General features: G+C 38.4%; 1 protein-coding gene across 1 annotated transcript; it reads left to right on the top strand.

Moving 5' to 3' along the window:
* Positions 1-1,156: 1,156 nt before the first annotated feature.
* AFM (afamin) lies at positions 1,157-22,727 on the top strand. The gene is made up of 15 exons (XM_032841908.1): positions 1,157-1,305; positions 5,039-5,087; positions 5,596-5,728; positions 6,642-6,853; positions 7,675-7,807; positions 8,410-8,507; positions 9,289-9,418; positions 11,960-12,174; positions 15,806-15,938; positions 17,326-17,423; positions 18,448-18,580; positions 19,565-19,788; positions 20,621-20,753; positions 21,932-21,993; positions 22,558-22,727. The coding sequence occupies exons 1-14, from the start codon at positions 1,218-1,220 to the stop codon at positions 21,965-21,967; spliced, it is 1,815 nt and encodes a 604-aa protein (XP_032697799.1). The 5' UTR covers positions 1,157-1,217; the 3' UTR covers positions 21,968-21,993; positions 22,558-22,727.
* Positions 22,728-22,996: the final 269 nt, after the last annotated feature.

Genomic DNA, 22,996 nt, shown 5'->3' with positions numbered 1-22,996 from the left:
TCTCCAAATATTATGTAGCAAATATTTCCCTTGTTATTAATATTCTTTATATTCGTTAGTTTCAAAGACTAATAGTAACCCCCAGCATACCTATATCACTGCTGACTGTACACGATGGTGTTATGAACTAGTTATGAACATAGTTCATAACATATGATGCTTTGTTTCTAGCTACATTTATTAGTTGGCATTCTTCTGTAGAGAAGAGCTTTTTCCTTTCCCTACTTTTGTTTTAATTTTGGATGGATATAGATCCAAAAACTCTTAAAAACTTTTTCAAAAACATAATGGGTTATAATGTACTCCTGTCATTATTTATGATGTCAAATTGTCCCATTGGCTTTTAACTTTTTGGCATATGACCCCATCAATTTTTGAGTACTTCCTTAGTTTCTGGCACCATGTCTCAGCTCATCTTCTATTTTTCATGTCCCAGCTCTGGAATTATTTATTTTTCTGAGAAGCCCAGAATCCTTAGAGAACAGTGTTTAGAACCCAAAATGTGGACACAAAATATGCTCCTTACTACTTGGTTGCTACTGTTTTTGGGTCCTTTTACTAGACATAACTAAAACAATCCACTTCCTGTTTATCATGTACTTACAAACATTTCCATATTTAGGATTATATTCTTAGTTTGAGTGATTGGCTCAAATAATATGAATATTTTCAAGACTATTGGTCCTTATCATAATCTGCTTTTCCAAAAGCTTTGATTATATGAGACTTGTTTTACTATACATATTCTAGAATTAGACTTCTTAATTATTTTCTTTTTTCTAATTCTATCAGATATATAAAAAGTATACTTTTTAAAATTTAACTTCCTTTGATTTGATTTCTAATGAAACTTAGCATCTTTCTAGTTGTGTTTTCTCTTTGGTGAATTATTTGTTCTAGTCCCTTTTACTTTAGCATTTGCAAAGTTTTAAGATTTTTTTGGGGGGGTTGTCTATTTGATTAGGTATTGTGCATACTTAACCTGTGGACTTTTTTTCTAACTCAATAGATTTTTCCAGTAAGACACAGAGATAATTTTTTTCTTAGTTAATTATTAGCAAAATAATCTGCAGGTGATCAAATAAAAATCCAACCTGAGGTATATGAGAAATAGGTTAAACAGGTTACTTTTTTACTAATAGTGTCAAAGAATAATATAAAAACTTGATCTTCCTCAGTTACATTACTTTCTTTTGTGAATGTGATTTCTAAAAAAAATGAAACAGTTAAAACTTACAGGTTTTGTTATTTTCCTGTTCTTTGTGCCTGAATCCCTAACCCTACCCACACAGCCTCAAGATGTAGGTAAGAAATTTACTTGTGTATTAGTTAAGGAATGTCTAGGTTGGGATAATTTCTTATTTTTTAACCTTGCTTTATTTCCATTTAATTTTTCACTTTCCCCCCACTCTCATGAGCTTATATATACTGGTCACATATCCTGAACTAACCTTCCCAAATTTTGTATTTTCATGGTCATGTTACCCAATCTATGGACAGAGATAGTGGTTATCCCACCCAGCACATGGTTACCAGCTTTATGGCAGTATATAAAGTGTTGCTGGGATATATAATTTGGCTTTGAAAATACTAGTATTTTTTACAAATGTATTTAGTGTACGTTAACAGTGGGACACAAGATATGAGTTGGGATTTTTCTATATTCTTCGGTTGTCCAACGTATCTCCCAACTAGGTGGTAAGAACCTATGCAAGACCCTTTTATATTACATATAAATATCAAAATATTTATATATTTTATAGATATCCTAAAGTTTGTACATACTGATAAATCTGGCCAAGGCAGTGTCAGCCTGGGGAAGAAAACTTATATATGTTTTCTTCCCAAAGGGAGAAGATTTTGAACTCCGGTTGTGTAGAGGAGGTGTCCTTTTGTAATCGCTCTGGCATGAATGAAGGACTTTTTGGTAACTTGCACAAAAGTTCCCTAAGCATCTCAGTGCTCTGAAGATGTGATCTGTGTCTGACTTAATTTCATACCCCCACAGTGCCTGCTAGTGAGACCAGTCACAGGGCTGAAAGAATGGTCATTTTTTAATTCTTCTTCTTTGCCCCTTGTAATGACTTCTTCAAAAACCCTGTAGATTTTTGTCTCTTCAATATATTTTTTATCTATGCTTTCCTTTACATTTCCATTGCTCCTAACAAAATTCATGTCTTGCTGATTTCTTAAGAAAACAATTGCAAAAGTCCCCTAATGAGCTTTTTTTTTTTTTTTCCTATCCAACCATTCATTCTCCCACCCCTCTATTTGACAAATAGTTCTTGTCACTTTCTCTTTGTCAGGCACTGTGTCTAATTCCCTGCATATTAGATATACCATTACCTGGCCAGTATTTCTTAGCATATAGAAATAATCATATTAGGTGATACCTCATTGTGGTTTTGATTTGTGTTTCCCTAATGACTAATGATGTTGGGAATCTTTTCATGCATCTGTTGCCATCTGTATGTCTTCTTTGGAAAAATGTGTATGCAGATTCACTGCCCATTTTTTTACTTGGACTGCAAGGGAGTTTTATGATATTGAGTTGTATAAGCTCTTTATGTATTTTGGATATTAACTCCTTACTGAATATGTCATTTGCGAGGAGCTTCTCCCGTTTAGTAGGCTGCCTTTTAATCTTGTTCATGGTTTACTTCTCTGTATAAAAGTTACTATTTTGATATAGTCTCAATAGTTTATTTTTGCTTTTGCTTCCCTTGCCTTCAGAGACATAGCTAGAAAAATGTTACTAAGCCTGATGTCAGAGAGATTACTGCCTATGTTTTCTTCTAGGGATTTTATAGCTTCAGGTATTACATTTAGGTCTTCATTCCATTTGAGTTTACTTTTGTGTGTGATGTTAGAAAGAGGTCCAGTTTCATTCTTTTGCATGTAGTGTTCAGTTTTCCCAACACCATTTATTGAAGAGACTTTCTTTTCCCTATTGTATATTCTTGCCTTCTTTGTCACGTATTATATGTGACCATATAAATGTGGGTTTATTTTTGGGCTTTCAATTCTATTCCATTGATCTGTATGTCTGTTTGGTGCCAGTACCACACTATTTTGATTACCACAACTTTGTAGTATATCTTGAAATCTGGATTGTGATAAGTCCAGTTGTCGTTCTTTCTCAAGATTGCTTTGGCTATTCAGGGTCTTTCATGGTTGCGTATGAATTAGATAAGAAGTAGTAAGTGTTGGCAAGGACATGGAGAAAAATAAACACTGATACGCTACCAGTGGGAATGTAAATTGGCGCAGCCACTGTGGAAAACAGTGTATGGAGGTTCCTTGAAAAATTAAAAATACCATATGATCCAGTAATGCTACTACTGGGTATTTACCCAAGGAAAATGAAATACTAATTTGAAGAGATATATGTATCTCTATGTTTATTGCAACATTATTTGCAATGGACAAAATATAAAAGCAACCCACGTGTCCATCAATAGAGGAATGCATAAAGATGTGGTGTTATACATGGAGTATTACTCAGCCATGAAAAAGAATGAGATCTTGCCATTTGTGACAACATGGATGGACCTTGAGGGTATTTTGCTTTGTGAAATTAGTCAGACTGAGAAAGACAAACTCCATATGATTTCACTTTAATCTAGAATATAAAATACAAAAATAAACAAACAAAAAACCCAGACTCATAAATACAGAGAACAAACTGGTGGTTGCTAAAGAGACGTGGGTGAAGGAATGGGTGAAATAAATAAAAGGGATTAAGAGGTACAAACTTCAGTCATAAAATAAATAAGTCATGGAGATGAAAAGCACAACATAAGAATATAGTCAATAATATGGTAATAATGTTGTATGGGTGACTGATGGTGACTCTATTTATTGTGGTGAGCACTGAGTAATATATAGAATTGTCAAATCAATATGTTATATGCCTGAAACTAATATAACACTGTATGTTAATGATATTTCAATTAAAAAATAAATAATCATATTAATATTCTATATAAACATTTTCAGTGGCTCTTCATAGCTTCTAATTGAAGCCCAAACTCCTGGGCTTTATGTGAAAGACCCCCAAAATATGGATCCAAGTTCCTTCTATCCTAGTTTCCACTCTTTTTATGACCCACTCTCTCATGAAAGTGGATTAATTGACTTTCTCTAAATACATCCCAAGATTTCTTACCTTTGTAATTTCCCTCACATTATTCTCTCCACACAGAGAGATGAACCTCCTTATTTCTCTACTGGCTGAAATCTTGTACATTTTTTCAGACTCAACTCCTATGCCGCTCTTGCTATAATCCTTTTCTGTTTTCTCATCCAAGCATCATAAAGCATTCCTGCCATAAACTTACCCATATTCCTTCAGAATGTCATGTACATTCTAAATTGGATTATAGTCCTGCTCATAAGTCTCTTGCACTATGAGAGTACTTAGAAGATGTCTTAATTATCACTGATTGCCTCATATTGTCCAGTACAATACCTTGCAAAAGTAGGGACTCCATAAAAGTAGTCTATGTGGACAAATATAAGTGTGCTCTGATTAATATATGCTCCTTGGGAGGGAATCAGTGATTTTAGCCTAGGCCAGAGATTATCTAAATATCTGTGTCTAGCTAACACTATAAACTATACTGACTACTAGCACATGATGGCATCTCTTGTTGGGCCCTGTAGTAACAGTGCATCATGTCTCGGTTAATCTTCATACGGTTTTCCTAGTCATACATGATAAGTACCTAGTATGAAAATGGTGCTTGGACTTGACATTTGTACTGGGGAGCCATCAATGGCAAATTTGGAGTCTGGCCCGTTTGAAACTAATTCAAGCCAATTCAACTTAATGATATCTCTTGAGTACAAAGTAAGCTATGATTAAGATCTCAAATTTGGTTCGTAGGACTTCTCTCCTTGTTAAGTATGCCAAATTACTTTCTACAATTAGTTTTTTATTTTATACTTTGTAAATGTAGACATCACGTATGGTTATTTGGTGGGAAAATTCTCAAATACCAGGATACATAATAACCTATATATCTTTGCTTTTCAGATGATGTCAGTATCACCCAGAAATTTATAGAGGAGAATGTTGGATATATGTGAGTTTCCTTAAACTATTTCTGATGATGATGGTGTTTACATGATCTTCTCTGATATATTCCAGAAATATTAATGCTTCTCAAAAGTAATTCCATTAAATAGAAGCTGTATTTAAAAAGTAAATACAGGGGCGACTGGGTGGCTCAGTGGGTTAAGCCACTGCCTTCGGCTCAGGTCATGATCTCAGGGTCCTGGGATCGAGTCCCGCATCGGGCTCTCTGCTCAGCAGGGAGCCTGCTTCCCCCTCTCTCTCTGCCTGCCTCTGTCTACTGTGATCTCTCTCTGTCAAATAAATAAATAAAATCTTAAAAAAAAAAAGTAAATACAGTATCACTCATAAAATTCAGATGAGGCATCTAAATTGTCAAGAAATTATAAAATTTGTAGCCCTCACACTTTGATAATTTCCTGAGTCTGGTCAGCAAGTGAATGTTTCTATGAGTTTTTGTTGGACTGAAGTGGAAATTCTACAGGTGGTCATCGTGTACTCTGTGTGGACTCTTGTAGCACTATCATCGTATGCGCTCAACATATTCAGGAGGCCTCCTTTGAAGAAGTAGAAGTGTTGGTAAATGCCATGACGGAATATCGAGATAAATGCTTGGGTGACAGGACTCTCCTAATGTGTTCTAAATCAGCTGTAAGTAAATTGTTTGCATTTCTTAAACAAATAAGCTTATTTGTTACACAGAGAATTTTTGGCTTGAAATATTAAAAGAAAGAGATGCTCTATGCCCCCACTTTTTTTTTTTTTTTTTTTTTTGCCTGACTTTGGGATTTAAGATAAGACACTTTTCCTTGCAAAGATGCAATTCTGTACCACGGTGCACAGGAGGAACTGACTATGAGATTGCAGTCCACGCCATGGGTATACAGGCAGGGAGGGAGCCAATAGTCTGACAACGTGCACAGAAGTACAGAGGTGCCCTCCTTAGCTGCCTGTCTCAATATATGCTCAGTTTTCACATCCCCCTTTCTGGGCCACTACCAAATAGAGTCACCATCTGCTTTTTTATTTTTTTTTAAAGATTTTATTTATTTATTTGAGAGAGATAGGGAGAGCAGGAGTAGGTAGAGGGAGAAGTGGACTCTTTGCTGAGCAGGGAGCCCAACATGGGGCTAGATCCTGGAACTCTGGGATCATGACCTGAACCAAAAGCAGATGCTTCATGGACTGAGCCACCCAGGCACCCCACTATCTGCATTTCTAGAAGACTATTATGAAACACTACTGCTAATACTTTACCAACACAGTCACACTCTGACCTTATCACCTTGAGAGAAAAGGAAAAAAGCTGTCATATAAGGGAAATGTAAGTAGCAAAGAAGGGGTAAGAGATTAAAGGGATCCAGGATGGGGTAGAAAAAGTTCCCCAAAGGTTGGGATGGTTGTCACAGGTGTGGGTAACAATGCTTCGTTGGTAATACTGGGGAAATTGGAATCTCTTTCCTGAAGGGTGACACTCATCACTCATTGTAGTCCATGTGTCATCCCAGAAGACTGAAAAACTTTACAATGAATAAAAGATGTCTTTTACTTTTCCATTGTCCAGAATGATGTTTTATTGGAAAATATATGTGCTCTGGAGGGTCTGCCACAAAAACATAATTTTTCACACTGCTGCAGTAAGGTCGACTTGGAAAGAAAACTTTGTTTCTTCCATAATAAGAAAGCTGATGTAGGATTTCTGCCTCCTCTTCCTACCCTGGATCCTGAAGAGAAATGCCAGACTTATAAAAATAACAGAGAATCTTTTCTAAACAAGTAAGTTTTCTTTTAGCAGTAGAATTACCTAACTGAAGAATTATTCTTAGGCCGAGTCCAGTATCTTTTCCAAAGGAACATAGCTAGTTTCATTGATGGATTAATTCATTCAGTGTGCATTGTGGGTCACCTTCTGTGTTCAGTGTTGAGGATATAAATATGAATAAGATATGAAATCTACTTTCCAGTTCCTTTCAATAAAGATGCATATTTTTCTAATGTGGTAAGCCCTAGAACAGAGTGTGTGCATGGTGCCAGATTGCTCCTGGAGGGAATGATCTACTTTTCCCAAAGGGAAGGTACAGCTTTTACTGACGGTAAACATTAAATCAATGGGAGTTTATAAAAAATCTGTTTGCAATGGTGCAGTAATTACAGAAGCAGAGACTTTTTCTGGAAAGCTAATGTGCTCACTGAAACTTAAATTACAAGTGGATTTGAACACAAGTCAATAAAATCTCCAAATCTCAGATGGCATGTGCACAGGTAGCTATTCTTTGAATGTGGTAGGGAAAGCTACTGATTGTATAGCAGCAGCCGTAGTTCAGTGTTCTGGATGAAAACTGTAATCATCACTCTGATTTGGGGGTTGGCAACTTAACTGACAAAACTTTTACTAGAGAGTGGATAATGCTGCCTTATATTGAAAGCTTCCATAATGAGAAGTCCTTCCTCTTTCCGTTTTTTAACTTGATCTTCTCGTCTTTTCCTCTCTTTCCATTCCCTTCCCTTTTCTTCCCACTCTTTGTCTACCATTTTTTAAAAAAATTTCTTTCCTGCTTTAAAGTCCTTTCCCTCCTTCCCTCTTTTTCCTTTTATAGTTACATCTATGAAGTTTCCAGAAGGAACCCCTTTGTTTTTGCCCCTACGCTTCTAACTGTTGCTGCTCGTTTTGAGGAGATGACTAAAACTTGTTGTGAAGAACAAGACAAAGCTAATTGCTTTCGGACAAAGGTGAGTATTATATTTATTTCATTAAAATGATAAGGAGTCACCCCACACTGTAGATCCTTAGTTAAACTCAAATTATAGCAAAAGGATGTTTACCATTTATCAGCCATTTTCTTGCCACATTCACTGGTGTTTTCAACCCTTTGTCCACCTACTGCTGATCTAAATTTCTTAATACTTGAGACCCTTGAAAGACAACTGCCTATTTCCAGGGTCTGTCTTCTAGCATTGTCTTCCTTGTAAACTGGAAGAGAGCCCTAGTGAGTGAATATCTAGGCTAAAAATGGCATTTATCTTTTATTCTGGACAAACTCTTTTGGCTATCCATAAAATTTAATCATCCCATTACAGATGGACAAGTTCACAGCACACTGTACCGCTTACCTTCCTACCAAGCATAATTCAGTCATCAGGAAGGCAGGCCTAACTTTATAATGTGCCACAAATGCATGTGTGTTTTGATATATAAATGTATTAGGATAAAAATCCCATAGATTTTTCTGTTTCTGAGCTAATTTTGAAAATTTGGTTGAGATATAGTTAAGAAATAAGAGAATAGTGGGATTTTGTTTTTGCTTTAATAGAATTTTCTTTTTCTCCTTCAGGCAGAACCTGTCATACAATATTTAAAAGCATCATCTTCTTTTCAAAAAAATGTTTGTGGGGCATTTATGAAGTTTGGACCGCAAGTCTTAGGATTGATGTGAGTTTTAATATGAATCTTGTCTTTGCTTCTATTTTCTCCTCTGTGTTCCATTTTTGTAAAATTGTTGATGATTTTCATTTTTATTCTTCTCCACGGGTGTTGAGGGAGTTCTCAGTCCTCACGGATAAGCTAGAACAAGGACATTAGAGCAGGACGAGAGAAGACCTGGGAGGTGGAGAGACCCTAGAGAGAAGGAGGGTTACTTCTGAGACATTCTTTGGTTAGTTGGGAGTCTGAGTTGCTCTGGAAGTTCCCAACGAGGGTTTAAAACCTCCAAGTGCTTTCGACGGGATGTACCCCCAGTCTTTGACCTTAATGACCAGGAGACAACTTTAAAAGGATAAATTTTATCTCCAGTGCTCATCTTGACCAATTAGCAATGGTGCTATTATTGCAAAGCTTTGAGAAAATCTCCGAGATCTCAAATAGATAAACAGGAAAGAGTTCTGGAGTGGATTATCTATCTCTGCCATGAGCTCACAGCAGGAAGCTATGATCCTGACAAAAGTGTGTTTTGCTATAAAAAATTACAGAGGCAAATATATATCTCAGGGCTTTTTATCCTGCTCTTGGTCCAAGACTCAAAATATCAGCTTCAGAGTTGCTGAGGGATCCTGCAGGCTGTGCCACACATAAACAGCTCTTTGGTACAGATACCTGGGAATAAAACAAGGGTTCCAATTCTCACTGCAGCTCTTCATATTTTACCAGCAAAGAAGTCCCCCTTGCCTTACTTGCTGTTCAAGTTGTTTTAGTGGTTTGTCAATTCTTTTTCCAGAAATGTTGCTATACTTAGTCAAAAGTTTCCCAAGATTGAATTTAAGGAACTTATCTCCCTCCTAGAAGATGTTTCTTCCAAGTACGATGGATGCTGTGAAGGGGATGCCGTACAGTGTATCCGTGACAGGGTAAATATTCTCTGGAGCCAAATGCAAATGGTGATTTGGGGGAGCCATTTTTTTTTTTTAATTCTGAAGTTGCCCTGATATGTGGTTACTTCATTTACCACACAAAATAAGAATGCTCATAAGGGATGCTTGGGTGGCTCAGTTAGTTCAGAGGCTCAGGTCATAGTCTCAGGGTCCAGGGATTTACCCCCACCCAGCCCCCGTCCAGCTTTGGGCTTCCTGATCAGCAAGATTCTGCTTGAGGAGTCTCTCTTTCCCTCTCCCACTGCCCCTTCCCCCTTCTCTCTCTCTCAAATAAATAAATACATCTTAAGAAAGAATGTTAATACATTGTTAAATGATAACATAAAATAAATAAAATAAAAAATAAAATATTAACAAATAAGCTCAAATAAAACTTTGAGGGTTTTTTCTACATGGGATTATTGTGAGATTGCTCAACAGATTCTATTTTACATGGTTAAATGTACTTGCCATAAAACTTTAGGAATTTAGAATCACTTAAGGCAGATTGAAGTTTTCTTTACTATTGCACATCTTTTAGAGATATTCAACATTAAGTTGTAAAACTCAGAGAACAGTTTTTACCATCATATTTTTAAGAACTGCTTTCTCTTGAGTTTCCCCAAGGGATTTCAGAGCAGTCCTGTCAAATAAGTGAAGTTAATTTAAAATAACTCTTACATTATTCCTTAAAGTGATTTTCTAAGGGCATATACTGGTAAATATATCATCGACTTAGTTTAAGTTGTTCATGCACACAAAAGTAACACAATTTCATTAAAAATATCTCACCTTCTGGGGTGCCTGGGTGGCTCAGTCTGTTAAGCTTTCAACTCTTAATTTCAGCTCAGGTCACAACCTTGGAGTCCTGGGATCAAGCCCTGCGCCAGGCTCCCCACTCAGCAAGGAGTCTGCTTATCTCCCTCTCTCTCTTCCCTCCTCCTGCTCTCTCTCTCTCCCTCTCTCTCTCTCCCTGCGGCTGTTAAATAAATTAATAAATAAGTAAATCTTTAAACAGAAATGAGAAAAATCTTGCCTTCTTAGTTGAAATGAGACTTTTTCTTGGTGACTTTTAATTAGTTTTACTTTTTAAAATTTACAGCAAAACTGTATGTTAATTTGATTTTTAGAATATGAAGAGATATATATTTTATTTCAAGCAGTGGACAACAGATGTCCCCAAGGATTATTTTGTCCTTAATCGGACTTCAACTAAAAACAATCTCACTCAGTATTTTTGTATTGTTTGGTTTTGGAAATGTGTATTTTATTATATTAAATGTTATATACTGAATTAGAATATAATGGAGGATTTTTCTGTGGAGCTGAAACTAAGAGATCGTATGATGACCTTGATATCTCTTTATAATGCTCTCATGGAGAAATAAGAGTTATTAAATTGTAGTTTATTCAAAACAGAAGTGAATTCCAGACATTAAAGAGATGTGCTTCCCAGAAGAGTGATGGCTTTCAGTAAAATGTAATATCTATTTGCTAGGATTGTCTTCCTGGTTCTATCTGGTCTGTTGGAAACGTGGTGCCGACAAACCACATCCCGTTTTTTGCTTCAACCCAGAGCTTTATCCCATCCTTCATCCTCAGTGTTCACCAGAAGAAGAGGCAGACCAGCTTAGGCAAAGTCAGAGAGGCCTGGAATAGCTTAGTGTTTTCTGAAACTCAACATAGTACATGTGAAAGTGGAACAGGAAGGAGGAAAATGTGCAGACCCATACTGGGGAGTCTGGAGAAGAGATGAGGGGGCAGATCAGCTTTTAAAAAATTATCCAACTAATGTGTAAATAAGAAAACTTCACCTTCTTCCTAATTCCCACTATTTGCCATGGAGGTCAGAATTAGGCTGAAGAATGGAGAGAGGATACAGTAAGGATTTTTGTTTTGTATATCATTTCGCAATTTGAACAGCTTCAAATTAATAATAACCATGGGGAAATGGTAACAGTGAGTAGGATAGCTTCTTATGTTTGAGAGTTGCCATCTGGTAGTTGCTCTGATAGTCCATTTGTTAATCATTTTGTCATTCACTTATGAGTAGTTATTCACTTAGGAAATACTTATTGAGTTTCTGCTATGTGCTTGGCCATATAGTTCCAGGGCATGAGAAAAGACATTTAGGATTATAGATGTTCTAGTCACATGTCTTTGGCAGCATTCATTTAAAAGGAAAGAAATAACACAGAATTTAAAATGCCAATATATCAGGGTATTAGGAGTGAAGTATTTAAAAGATTAATACTTAACAATAAAATGGGAATTTATAGGAGAGTCTATTTTCATAATTATATCATTTAAAATCTTTAGCAATAAAACTTGCCTTCATGTGAAAACTTCATGTGTATTACATTAAGACAAAATTTAAATATCATTTTCAAATTATCTGATGAATAATTTTGTGTGTTGATGAAAATCCAGATGTGAGGCTCATGGTTGGTTGTGTATGCAATCATTTCATTATGAAGGAAAATCCAGCCCTGAAGGAATGATGAGAATAAAGTAATTTTTCATTCTTCCATCATACAGAGCAAGGTTATGAGCCATATTTGCTCCAAACAAGATTCCATCTCCAGCAAAATCAAAGAGTGCTGTGAAAAGAAAATACCAGAGCGTGGCGAGTGCATCATTGTCTCGAATAAAGACGATAGACCAGAGGACTTAGCTCTAAGAGAAGCGAAATTTACTGAAAGCGAAAATGTGTGTGAAGAGCGAGATGCTAATCAAACGATCTTCATGGCTGAGTAACATAAATCTATACTGAAATTTCTAAGGCAAACAGAAACTTATGATTTGACCTATTTTGGCTAATTTGGGTAGAAGGAATGGGAACCATTCAAATCATTGGGTACCACATAATTTTAAAAATTGATGGTTACAGACTATGGTATTTTCACCTGATTTTAAGGAGATGCAACTGTGTGATTCCTGGGACGGCTAACATTTATTGAGTACTTGATATGTGCCAGACCATGGGCTCAATACTCGATGTAGATGATCTGTTTGAATTCTCACAACAGTCACGTGACACCAGTATGAGTTCCTCCATTGTTTCAGATAAGTAAATGGAGGTACAGAGCAGCTAAGTCACTTGTTGAAGGGTCACAGTTAAAAGCTGGCTGAGTAAGGATTTGACCAGAGGAGGTCTGGTCTAGGAACTTGTGGGCTGAACTGCCATGATAGGCCACTCCACAGCTGTTCAAGGAAATCTAGTGGACTTGGAGCCAAAGGGACAGGATTTGAGACCTGGTTGGGTCGCTAGAACAAGTTAATCATCATATATAAAATTCATATAAGAATATTCATTCATTCCAAGCTTATTGGTAATGAAACCTAATCCAGGCACTATACGAGGTTAGACAGGGCTTTTATCCACAGTAAGCTTTCATCAACAGGGAATGCCATGGCGGAAGAGACAGACTTATAAATAAATGAGTGCAGGACATGTCCTTTTATTTCTGATAGCACTGTGTAATCCATAACGTGAAGACAGAGGAGGAAGTGGTCAATTCTACCTGGGAAACTTGGAAAGGCTTGATAGGGAAGAGGTGCTTAAAGACATTTTGGTAATCTAGACAGAAGGGGGAGATGACGGATAGAAGTATAAAACCACTTGGTGAGTTTGTGACTTTGTGTAGGGTATTTGCAGTGAGAGAGGAGGGTAGTGAGAAGTACATGCGGTCAGATCATGCAGGCGTGCTAAGTAACGAGATGTCATTGAAGGGCTTTCCCTGAAGAATAAGGAAGGGCAAAATCACTTTTTTCTTTTAGAAACCATCTGGAATGAATCCCAGTTTGGGGCTTAGGTGATTGGGTAAGTAGTTTTCAGATTCAATGAGATGGGAAGTATGGGTTGAAGGTTTTGTGGGAAAGAGAGTATGTTTGGATCTGATGACACTGACTTTGAGGTACACATGAAGTAACTAACTGGGAAGGCCATGAAACAATTTCTGTTTACTTGAGTATAGTTGACACACAATGTTACATTAGTTTCAGGTGTACACCATAGTGATTTGACAAGTTTACACATTATACTAGGCTCATCACCAAGTGTAATCACCAAGTGTAGCTATCTTCGGATCCCACACACAATGACACAATGGTTATTACAATACCATTCACTAGATTCCTTGTGCTGTGCCTTTTATTCTCATGACGGATTCATTCTATAACTGGAAGCCTGTAGCTCCCACTCCCCTTCACTGATTTTGCCCATCCCTCCTGACTCCAACAGCCATCAGTTTGTCCTGTGTATTTATAGGTCTAATTCCACTTTTTGTTTATTCATTTGTTTGTAGTCTTTTCTTTCTTTTTTTAGATTCCACTTATGAGTGGAATCATATGGTATTTGTCTTTCTCAGTCTGACTTATTTCATTTGACACAATACCCTCCGGGTCCATCCATGTGGTCCCAAGTATCATGAGACAATTTTGTATGTGAACCCGGAGCTCTGGAGGATGGAGATTAGGGAAAATTTACCAAATGTTAAATGCTTTTCATCTACTAACCGATTTAATTTTTGAAACAACCCTCTGTTGTTGGTATGCTTTTATTGTCCTCATTTTACAGGTAAGGAGATGGAAACACAGAAGTTAAGTAACTTGTTCCCAAGTGACACTGATAATATGTGGTGGGGCCACGCGAGCTGCCTGGCTCCAGACTCTTGCTCTTAGAACCCAGCCACTGTGTCCTATTGTTTTTCATGAGTTGGGGTTATTAACTCAAACTGAACAAAATGTTAGAGGTAGTGTGTCTCACTTCTATCTGGCACGTGTGCTCACTGAATGGAAGCAATTTTTTTTTTTAATCATCATCACCATCGTCATCATCATCATCACCATCATGTTACAACATAGTGTTTGAGGAGAAATCACAGAGCAACCCTGAGCATGCTGAGCCAGAGATAGAGTTTTAAGGTGCAGCATTTGATGCAAGGTCACAATGTGCTTCCAGGCTAGGGTATGCTTCTAGGAATTTTTGTTGGCAGGTTTTTTTTTTTTTTTTATTCCTGTAGAAAGGTCCATGGCTTATATCAGATTTTAAGAATAGCCCTTGATTCTCTGAAGGGTAAATGCAGTTGTGTTAGGGTCTGGGAATATATCACACAAATAGGATTGAGATGGCAGGTGGGGAAGCAGAAGAGACAATGTCAGAAACACCAAGATTAATCAGAGAATCAAAGCTTGTGAACCAAAAAGGGATGCAGAGTTCCCTGGAATTGAAAAATTTTGTGAGGTATTACAACTTATTTTGAATGGATGGATAGATAAGATTTTTTTTAAAGATTTTATTTATTTATTTGAGAGAAAGAGAGAGAGAGAAAGAGAGTGAGCAGGGCTTGGGGCAGAGGGAGAGGGAGAAGCAGACTCTCTGCTGAACAGGGATCCCCATGCGGGGCTCAATCCCAGGACCCTGGGATCACGGAACCAAAGGCTGATGCTTAGCCAACTGAGCCACCCAGGAGCCCCCATAAGATTTTATTATGAAGACTATTGTAAAGAGCACAGCTTGGTGCTTAGAGAAGACACCCCTCTCCTGCAAAGAGAGTCAGCTTGGTTTAGAGAAAAATTAAGTAAGCATCCTACTAGACCTGGGTTCACATATTACACTTCCCATTAATAGCAAGGTGCTTCCCTGCTCTGAGACTTCCTTTCTTGAGCTAAAAATTAGTACTGATCTTGAGGACTAAGTGAAGTTAAAGAGAAAAGTATTTTCAGAGTGTAGGTAGCATTTCTTTATCTCTTATGCCCCAGAGCTCGATCCAGTGCTAGCACCTACTAAGGGCTTAATAAGTGTTAGCCTCTTTCCACTTGATTTCTCATTTCTCCCCAAATCACACAGCCTGTATCCTTGGAGCATCTCACTGAGGCCATGGAAACCACTGCCAATGACTTAGAGCTCTAGGGGTGGTGACTCCCATACTTGAGAAGTGATGGGATGAAGTTACAGGCAGAACTGTTTCCCAGTCTCTCCCCAAGATGGCCCTGAGTGGGGAGCAAGCCATATTTCCACCATCTCAAGTTGGAGGTTTGAATGCAGTTTCCAACAGAATTAGACTCGCTATGTATTTTCTCAAGTATTGGTGGCATGATATACTATTTCTGATGTTTTACACATAAATCTTCTTAATAATTAATTCAGAATAACTCATAGGCACTGTTGGTTTAAAATATACTACAGAAGAGAACCTTTGTAAAATGATGTCCTGTAGTCAAAATATCCTCTGAAATCACTCCCTGAGCAAATCTGAGGAGGAAATTAGCATTTGAAAGCAGACTCAGTGTTATAAGATCAGACTAGCTTAAGAGATAGCAAGATTTGATATTTTGTTCTTTCTCTAAGGTCTAATGCTAGAAACATTGTACACATCACAGGTTTCTTTATGAACACTCAAGGAGACATCTGGAACTGTCTGTACCGGAGCTTTTAAGAATTGCTGGGGTGTATGAAAACCTTCTGAAGGAGTGTTGCCACACAGAAAACCCTCCCGACTGTTACCGCCATGCAGTAGGTTCCACCGTTCCGGGCTCACAGAACAGGACAAAACAAAGCCTAACAACAAACACTTCATAACTGACATCAAAGTTTTACTCTAGTCTAGGGAGTAGGAAATGTAATTGACCCATCTGAATATACTCAAATTCAGTGCAGGCTGATCATTGGGAAGACTGATAATGTGTTAGGTTTCTGCACAATGTCTTGAACTACTAATTCTGTGTGTTGATGCAAAAAGAAGAAATCTTCCGATTCAATATTTTACATTTAGATCTTTATTTATGTACTTTGCATTTTATTAAGCCATATAGGATTTTTTTAATGATTGTAAAAGTAATGAATGATTGTCAAAGATGATTAGGAAAGTATCAGAAGTTATAAAGATAAAAATGAAAGCTTTGATACTGTCACTGAGAAATAGCCATAATTAACATAGGGTTTTCCCATGTGATTTTAGCTATTGTAGTTATAAATTTCTTGTGAATAAGTTGTTCATGCCCATTATCCATTTTCCTGTTGAATTTAGTGTGTTTTAGTGTCAACTCATAAGCATTCCTAATGTATTAGATAAATTAATTGTTTGACATTTCTGATTTGTTTCCCATTCATTCGATATGTATTGCTTTTGCTTTATTTAAAAAATTGCTTCCACTTACCATAAAAGCCAGTTTACACCCATTCATATTTGAGCAATGAAGCAAGAGAACTTGACTTTCAGACTAGCTCTGCCACTGTCTGTTCCTGACCCTTAAATGAATCATAGTGCTAGAAAATTCTTTTTATACGGAGGCGCAGTATGTCCCACACACCCATTCACTGGTGTGTAGTTTTCTCTCTGGTTGCCGCTCAGTAGATACCCAATTTTATGCTGAGGAGATAGAGTTTGTCAAGTATTTGAAGACAATTATTGGGGGTTTTAAGTTCCAATTCTAAATGATGGAAAAGAAGACATGAAATAAAGATAAATATGATTAAAAAGGTTCTGTAGCAATATCGACTAGCTGGGTCAGTCTAGGCAAGACATTTGACTTCATAAGGCTGATTTCCTGTATGTAAAGATGAGAGACTACTCTGGCCTCCTGAAAGTGATTATCAGATGTGATCGTTGTCAGCATAAGATTTGAGTTATACTTTGCAAGCTGGAAAGCTCTAAAAAATGTACAGGATCATAATGAAAAATTTGGAGTTTCAAATTTTAGTAAAAACCATCTCTACATTTATAGTTGAGAAGATTTAAATTCTTAACTCATAAAGAAAACCACTCTCCATTTAGTGAGCAATATATGGTAATGATAGTTTCAAAATACTATACAAATAAAAGCTATTTGATAAGTTGCCATGAAGCTTATGATTAAATTTTAGAGAAAATGTTTATAAATATGATTGTTCTTGTTTTTAGGAATACAAATTCAATGAAACAACTGAGAAAAGCCTCAAGATAGTACAGCGAGAATGTGAACATTTCCAGAATTTGGGGAAAGATGACTTGAAATACTAGTAAGTTGCTTGTTCAAGTTGGTTAACACTTGTGACGAGGATAAGTAAGATAAAGAGTGCCACAAAGTGTCAAAAATTCAGTTCAGCCTTTTAGTTAGGGCAAATCCATCAACTGGGAAAAAAAAAAGAATAAAAACACAAAAGTCAAGAATGTGCATCAAGCTGTCATAGGAATGAGGCTAGAAATGAAAAAAATACAAGATTCCAGAAAATTGATTCTCTAATGTTTTAGTTTTCACTTGGACTTGCTTTTGTCAATACCTTGCCAGACTCCCTGGATTCTGCCCCATTTAGGAAGTCCAGGGAAAGCGCAAACTTCAGGTGGTTGCAATTTCCCAAGGAAAAGACGGTTTGCCCAGATTTTGGACCCACCTTATTGAGCTTATAGAAATAATTTTGGATTTGTTTAACATTTTAATATTTGTTTTAGTGCTCTTGTGAGCATTCATGAGTGATACACAGTTTATTCTGGATTTTCTTAATTAATTACAGGGTAATACAGTGTGTGTTTAAACCAAACGTCTTTGAAACAAAACAGAGCTTAAAAAATAACTGTTTCTGCAATCTGGCTGTTGGCTGAGAACTCAAACTCAGCCCATTAAAGATATGTTCCCTTCACCTTAGATTATCATTTTCCAACATGGATCTATTAATTAAATTCTCCCTTTAAAATATTATTTACTATGCAAGGGATTTCAAGCAGAATTTTACATACTAACCAAGATATTTTACATCCTAGTCCAGGAGTTCCTATACTCCCAGGTAAGACAGGATGAGAAAATTTGAAAATTTCTGAGATTACCATGAAATTAGGAGAAAACCAAAAATGCAGAATCTAGGAGACAGGGTGTGGGGAAATAGGGAGTGAAGAGACAGTTCTCCGCCATTTTATGAGAAAACCGAGGTTCCCGTTGTCCTTACCTTGGTTGTCCCTAGCCTTGAAGAGTTAGGGTTTCAAGGAGTTAGGCAGGGGAGAATGGGTATCTGTGTTTGTTTAGAACCAAACAGACAAATGTTCTTTCAGCTACCTTATCAAACTCACGAAGATAGCTCCCCAGCTCTCCACTGAAGAACTGACCTTTCTCGGCAAGGAAATGGTGACAGCTCTGGCCACCTGCTGCACACTGAGTGAGGAGTTTGCCTGTGTTGACAATTTGGTGAGCATGGCCCATGCACCTAACTATTCCTTAAAAAAAAAAAAAAAAAAAAAAAAAAGAGACATCTGCTGTACAGTACGCATTGATCTATAGCAATTAGGAGTTACATGCTTTTCTTCACAGTTTTCAACATTGTTGAGCAAGGAATGTCAAAGATTTTTAAGGGCCTCGCTGCATCACAATCCTAAAAAGCAAAGGATAATGTATTAAACATTTTCTTGGGGGTTCTCCAAATCATCTTTCTTACGTTTTTTTTTTTTTTTTTTTTTTTTTAATTTTTGAGAGACAGAGAGAGATGGGGGGAGAGAGAGAGAGCAAGGGAAGGAGCAGAAGGAGAGGGAGAAGCAGGCTGAGCATAGAGCCTGATGCATGGCTTGATCTCAAAACCCAGAGGTCACGACCTGAGTCAAAATCAAGAGTCAGAAGCTCAACCGACTGAACCACCCAGGCACCCCTCTTACTTCTTATTACTAATTTGTTATTTGTAAATTGTTAGGGCAAATGTTTCAGAATGATATAAGAAATTTTGTAATTTTAATGTTACAAATTCAGTCTTGTCCCACCTGCTCAGTAAGAGAATGGATACTTCTGCCCAATCACAACTTGGATGTATGTCTTTAGGGCTGGGGTGGAGATTATCTTGGAGGATAACCTAGAACACCCTAGGAAAGGAGTAAATCAAAGGGCCACTCTGTTTGGCTGCCACTTTCAGTTGGCTGTTTTGAAGCTCTCTAGGGCTCATAATTACAGATTTGTATATGTGCTAACAAGAAATTAACCTATAGCACTTACATTACAATGGCTTGAAATTGTGTTGTAACGTAAGCTTCTACTTTGTACGTAGTATCATGCTTACAAGTGCGTGGGTTTTTCTGAGTACAGTTAATAGTCATCTTACAACAATCTAATGGTTTTTCTAACCATATTTCAAAACTCTATTCAAGTTTTAAACTCATGTCTAAATTCCAACTTTCACTGGGACAGATGGATTTAGTTCTTGGAGAGTTATGCGGACTAAATGAAAATCGGAACATCAACCCAGATGTGGACCACTGTTGTAAAACGAACTTTGCCTTCAGAAGACCCTGCTTTGAGGGCTTGGAAGCTGATAAAACGTATAGACCTCCATCTACACCTCAAGATTTATTTGTCTTTCATACAGACTTATGTCAGTCTCATAATGAGGAGCTCCAAAGGAAGAAGGACAGGTATAAACATTCTCTTCCATTCACCTTTTTCTTCAGCCTGAAGGCACATCATGTGTTAATGAGAAGGCATACTGTAATACATCTGATTTTTGTGTTCTAATCCTGTTACTTCCATCAAATTGCCCACTCTCTCCAATCCAGAAAAACACCAGGGCCTTTTAATGGCTGTTGCTTGAAAGTCAATACCTCGCTAGTCTTTTCTTTTCCTAGGCATGGAGTGTCGAGTACAGTGTGATTTGGAAAGGTGACTGAGGGAAGCCAGCAAAAAGGTCATAGGCAAGTTCATAAGTTCATGAGGGAATGTCATAGATATTTTCCCTGAGAATCTTGCTTACTGTTTGAAAAAAAAGGAGAGGCCTAAAAGGGACAAGAATTTTACTTTTGTCTTCTCAGGCAATGTTATAAATGCGAAAGAGTAAGACTTCAAAGGGGGATTTAGGTAGTATCTGTATCAGGTGCAGTAGAAACAGCATTCAGCTACTGAGGAAAAGGGAATAGAGGTTGTTTTGAAAATGAATTTTCTAGAAAGACCAAAAGTAATCACATAACCCACAGGACTGCACATAAGAAAATGTAATTTATGCTCACATTTTTTATATCATTTTTGTTTATAATGACCTCACCCTCTGAAGAATGTTAGCATGAAATCCATCCCACAAGTTGAACAGGAAAGCTTAAGGAGACTCCTTCGAAGTGGACTATTTTAACTTTTTATACTCCCCCCTAAGTCAAGTTCCCCCTAAGACATGTGAAATTGTGACAAGAGTTTTGGGGAAGAGGAGCTTAAGAAAGGAGTCTTGAATTAATTCCGTTTGGCATCTCTGGGCCACAGGTTTCTTGTTAATGTAGTGAAACGGGGGCCTGAACTTACAGAGGCGGCACTGCGGTCGTTGCTCTCGGACTTCACGGACGTGGTGGCGAAATGTTGCAAAGCCGAGGACTCTGAAACCTGCTTTCGTGAAGAGGTAGTTCCGTTTCCTTTCCGCTGAAACTCATCCGGTATTCCTGGTCACACAAAATACAACCAAACTCTCAGTAGGACCCTGCTTCCTCCCTGCAATGTGTCTGAGGCCTCTGGGAGCACCGTGAGCCTGATGTCCCAGGCAGATGTCCCTGTGGAAGGGCCTCGGCACTGTCTCCTTGGTAACCACACGGTGTAAGAAAAAGATGCCAGGAGAACCCAGGTCCTGATTCCAGTCATCTTAGTCACATAGCTTACACCGAGCTGTACTACTCGACCTGTAAATGAGGATGGGGATCATTATCCTTGAATTAGACCTTTGGTCCTTACTCTCTTTGAATCACTCATTGGTTTAATAAAACAAATAGCCAGACTGGTGTGCAAAGGAAGTCGTAATCAGCTCCAAAGAGAGGGGAGGACGAAGGGTGTTCGCGAAATCTCTCAGGGGGTGGCTGGCTCACCTTCATGGGCCCTGCCGCAGTGTCCCTCAGGAGAACACGTGTGAAGTGAGGCGTTGGTGGGGGCTGCGTGCCGTGAGGGGGAAGAGAGGAGACGCGCTCCCTGAGTGTTCTCCCTCCAGGGACTGGTGTCTCTTGCCAGCTTGCGGTGGATTCTCAGGTACGCGTGAATGCCAGCCCCAGAGGGAGGCTGCTTGGAAGTAGCTCTTCACTGATTTCCAACTTCCTTTCTCACCTTTTCATACCCAGCAACTCCCACTCTACCCCAGACTCACAATGCGCGTGCATACACGCACACTCGGACCCCTCATATCCTGCCCGCCTGGCCACAGACACGCACACTCACACCCGGTCTTCATTCTGGTGGATAGCCCTCTACTTTTTCCAAGGGAGTGCTTGGTCTGTGGGAATTGTGTGTGTGTGTGTATGTGGTTCAAATTATTAGCTTTTACAAATATGTTTAATGTAATTCGAGGTTATTAATCAGTATCTAGCATTTACCAGAGTGTGTGTGTACATTGAGGTCATGAAAAGGGAGGGATGAGGTCACTGGCAGTTCATAAACTGCACTTGAAGAAAGGGGGTTCATTGAATCCTCCCCTTCTACAAGATGGGACTGCTTTAATTTTTCTTCCCAAAATTCAAGGCAACATGTGTCTCCAAATTTAAATAGTCATGTCTTAAATTCTTCTATGTGTTTTTGTTTCTTTTTTTCCCCTCTCAGGGGCCCAAGGTGGCGGCCAAAAGCCAGGCTGCTTGAGAAACACAAAATAAAACCCACCAAAGGTAATCCCTGCTGAGTCAAATGCCAAAAGTACATGTGGCTTGTGTGGTCACTGGGGCTTTTCCCTTCTGGTGCTTCAGTGTCTGTTTCTAGCTCATTCCACGTGCCTTGTACCTCACACGCCTGTCTCGTCCTCTCACTCTACCTCCACTCACAGCTACCGCACTCAGCGGTCTGGACCAGAGCAGAGAGGCAATGGAAATCTGCGAATATTGACAGGGAGAAGTGGGCTGATGATGGGCAGACAGGCATCAGTAAGCTGGCCTAAGAGTCTTGCCACAACAGTGTGTTCCTAAGTGAAAAGCGGTATGTTTGTGATTTCACAAAGCTATGTGAAAGATGCTCTCTCCTCTGCAGTTTAGGTAGGACATGTACACAAACTTTAGGAACAAATGATGTTCAGCGTCTGGGAAGAGAGGCCTGGACCACCATAGGGAGTAGGTTTGGGTCTACAAGAAGCACAACATCTTGACCACTCACACTTTTCTATATACATGACTTCCCATCACCCAAGTTATACGATTTCACATTCGTGTGTTGCATTAAATACTATTTTTGCTTCCCAGGTTGTGGGGAAAAGAGAGGAACGCCGACTTCCCCGCTTCCTATCTTTCCTGCGGTGGATCTTGTTTTCTGAGAAGAATGCAGTGAAAAGATTCTTCTGTAACCTTTACCTGAAATCATGTTATTGTAGCGAGCAATAAACAACATCATAAAGTTATGTCTCAAAGACTGATGTCATGCGTCAGCTTGATAACAAAATCAGTCAATCAGCATGTATTTGTCCCATCAGCACCATGAGTTCCTTGGCAGATGTACACTGCTCCAGGGAAGGCAGGGCTGGGGAGCAGCAGTGGTGTGGGCAGACCCCTCACAGATGCTTGTTCGTGCTGCTGCTGGAAAGGGCACTGGAAGCTGAGGCAGGGCAGCCCTCCTGCTGCGGCTGCTCCCAGCATCCCCCACTGCCACCGAATGTTTTCAATGTACAAAACATCATTCGAAGTA

The sequence above is a fragment of the Lontra canadensis genome, unplaced genomic scaffold, assembly GCF_010015895.1.
Source record: "Lontra canadensis isolate GAN:19392208 unplaced genomic scaffold, GSC_riverotter_1.0 scaffold1, whole genome shotgun sequence".
Classification (NCBI taxonomy): Eukaryota; Metazoa; Chordata; class Mammalia; order Carnivora; family Mustelidae; genus Lontra; species Lontra canadensis.
This window is presented reverse-complemented; position numbering and strand designations above follow the sequence as displayed.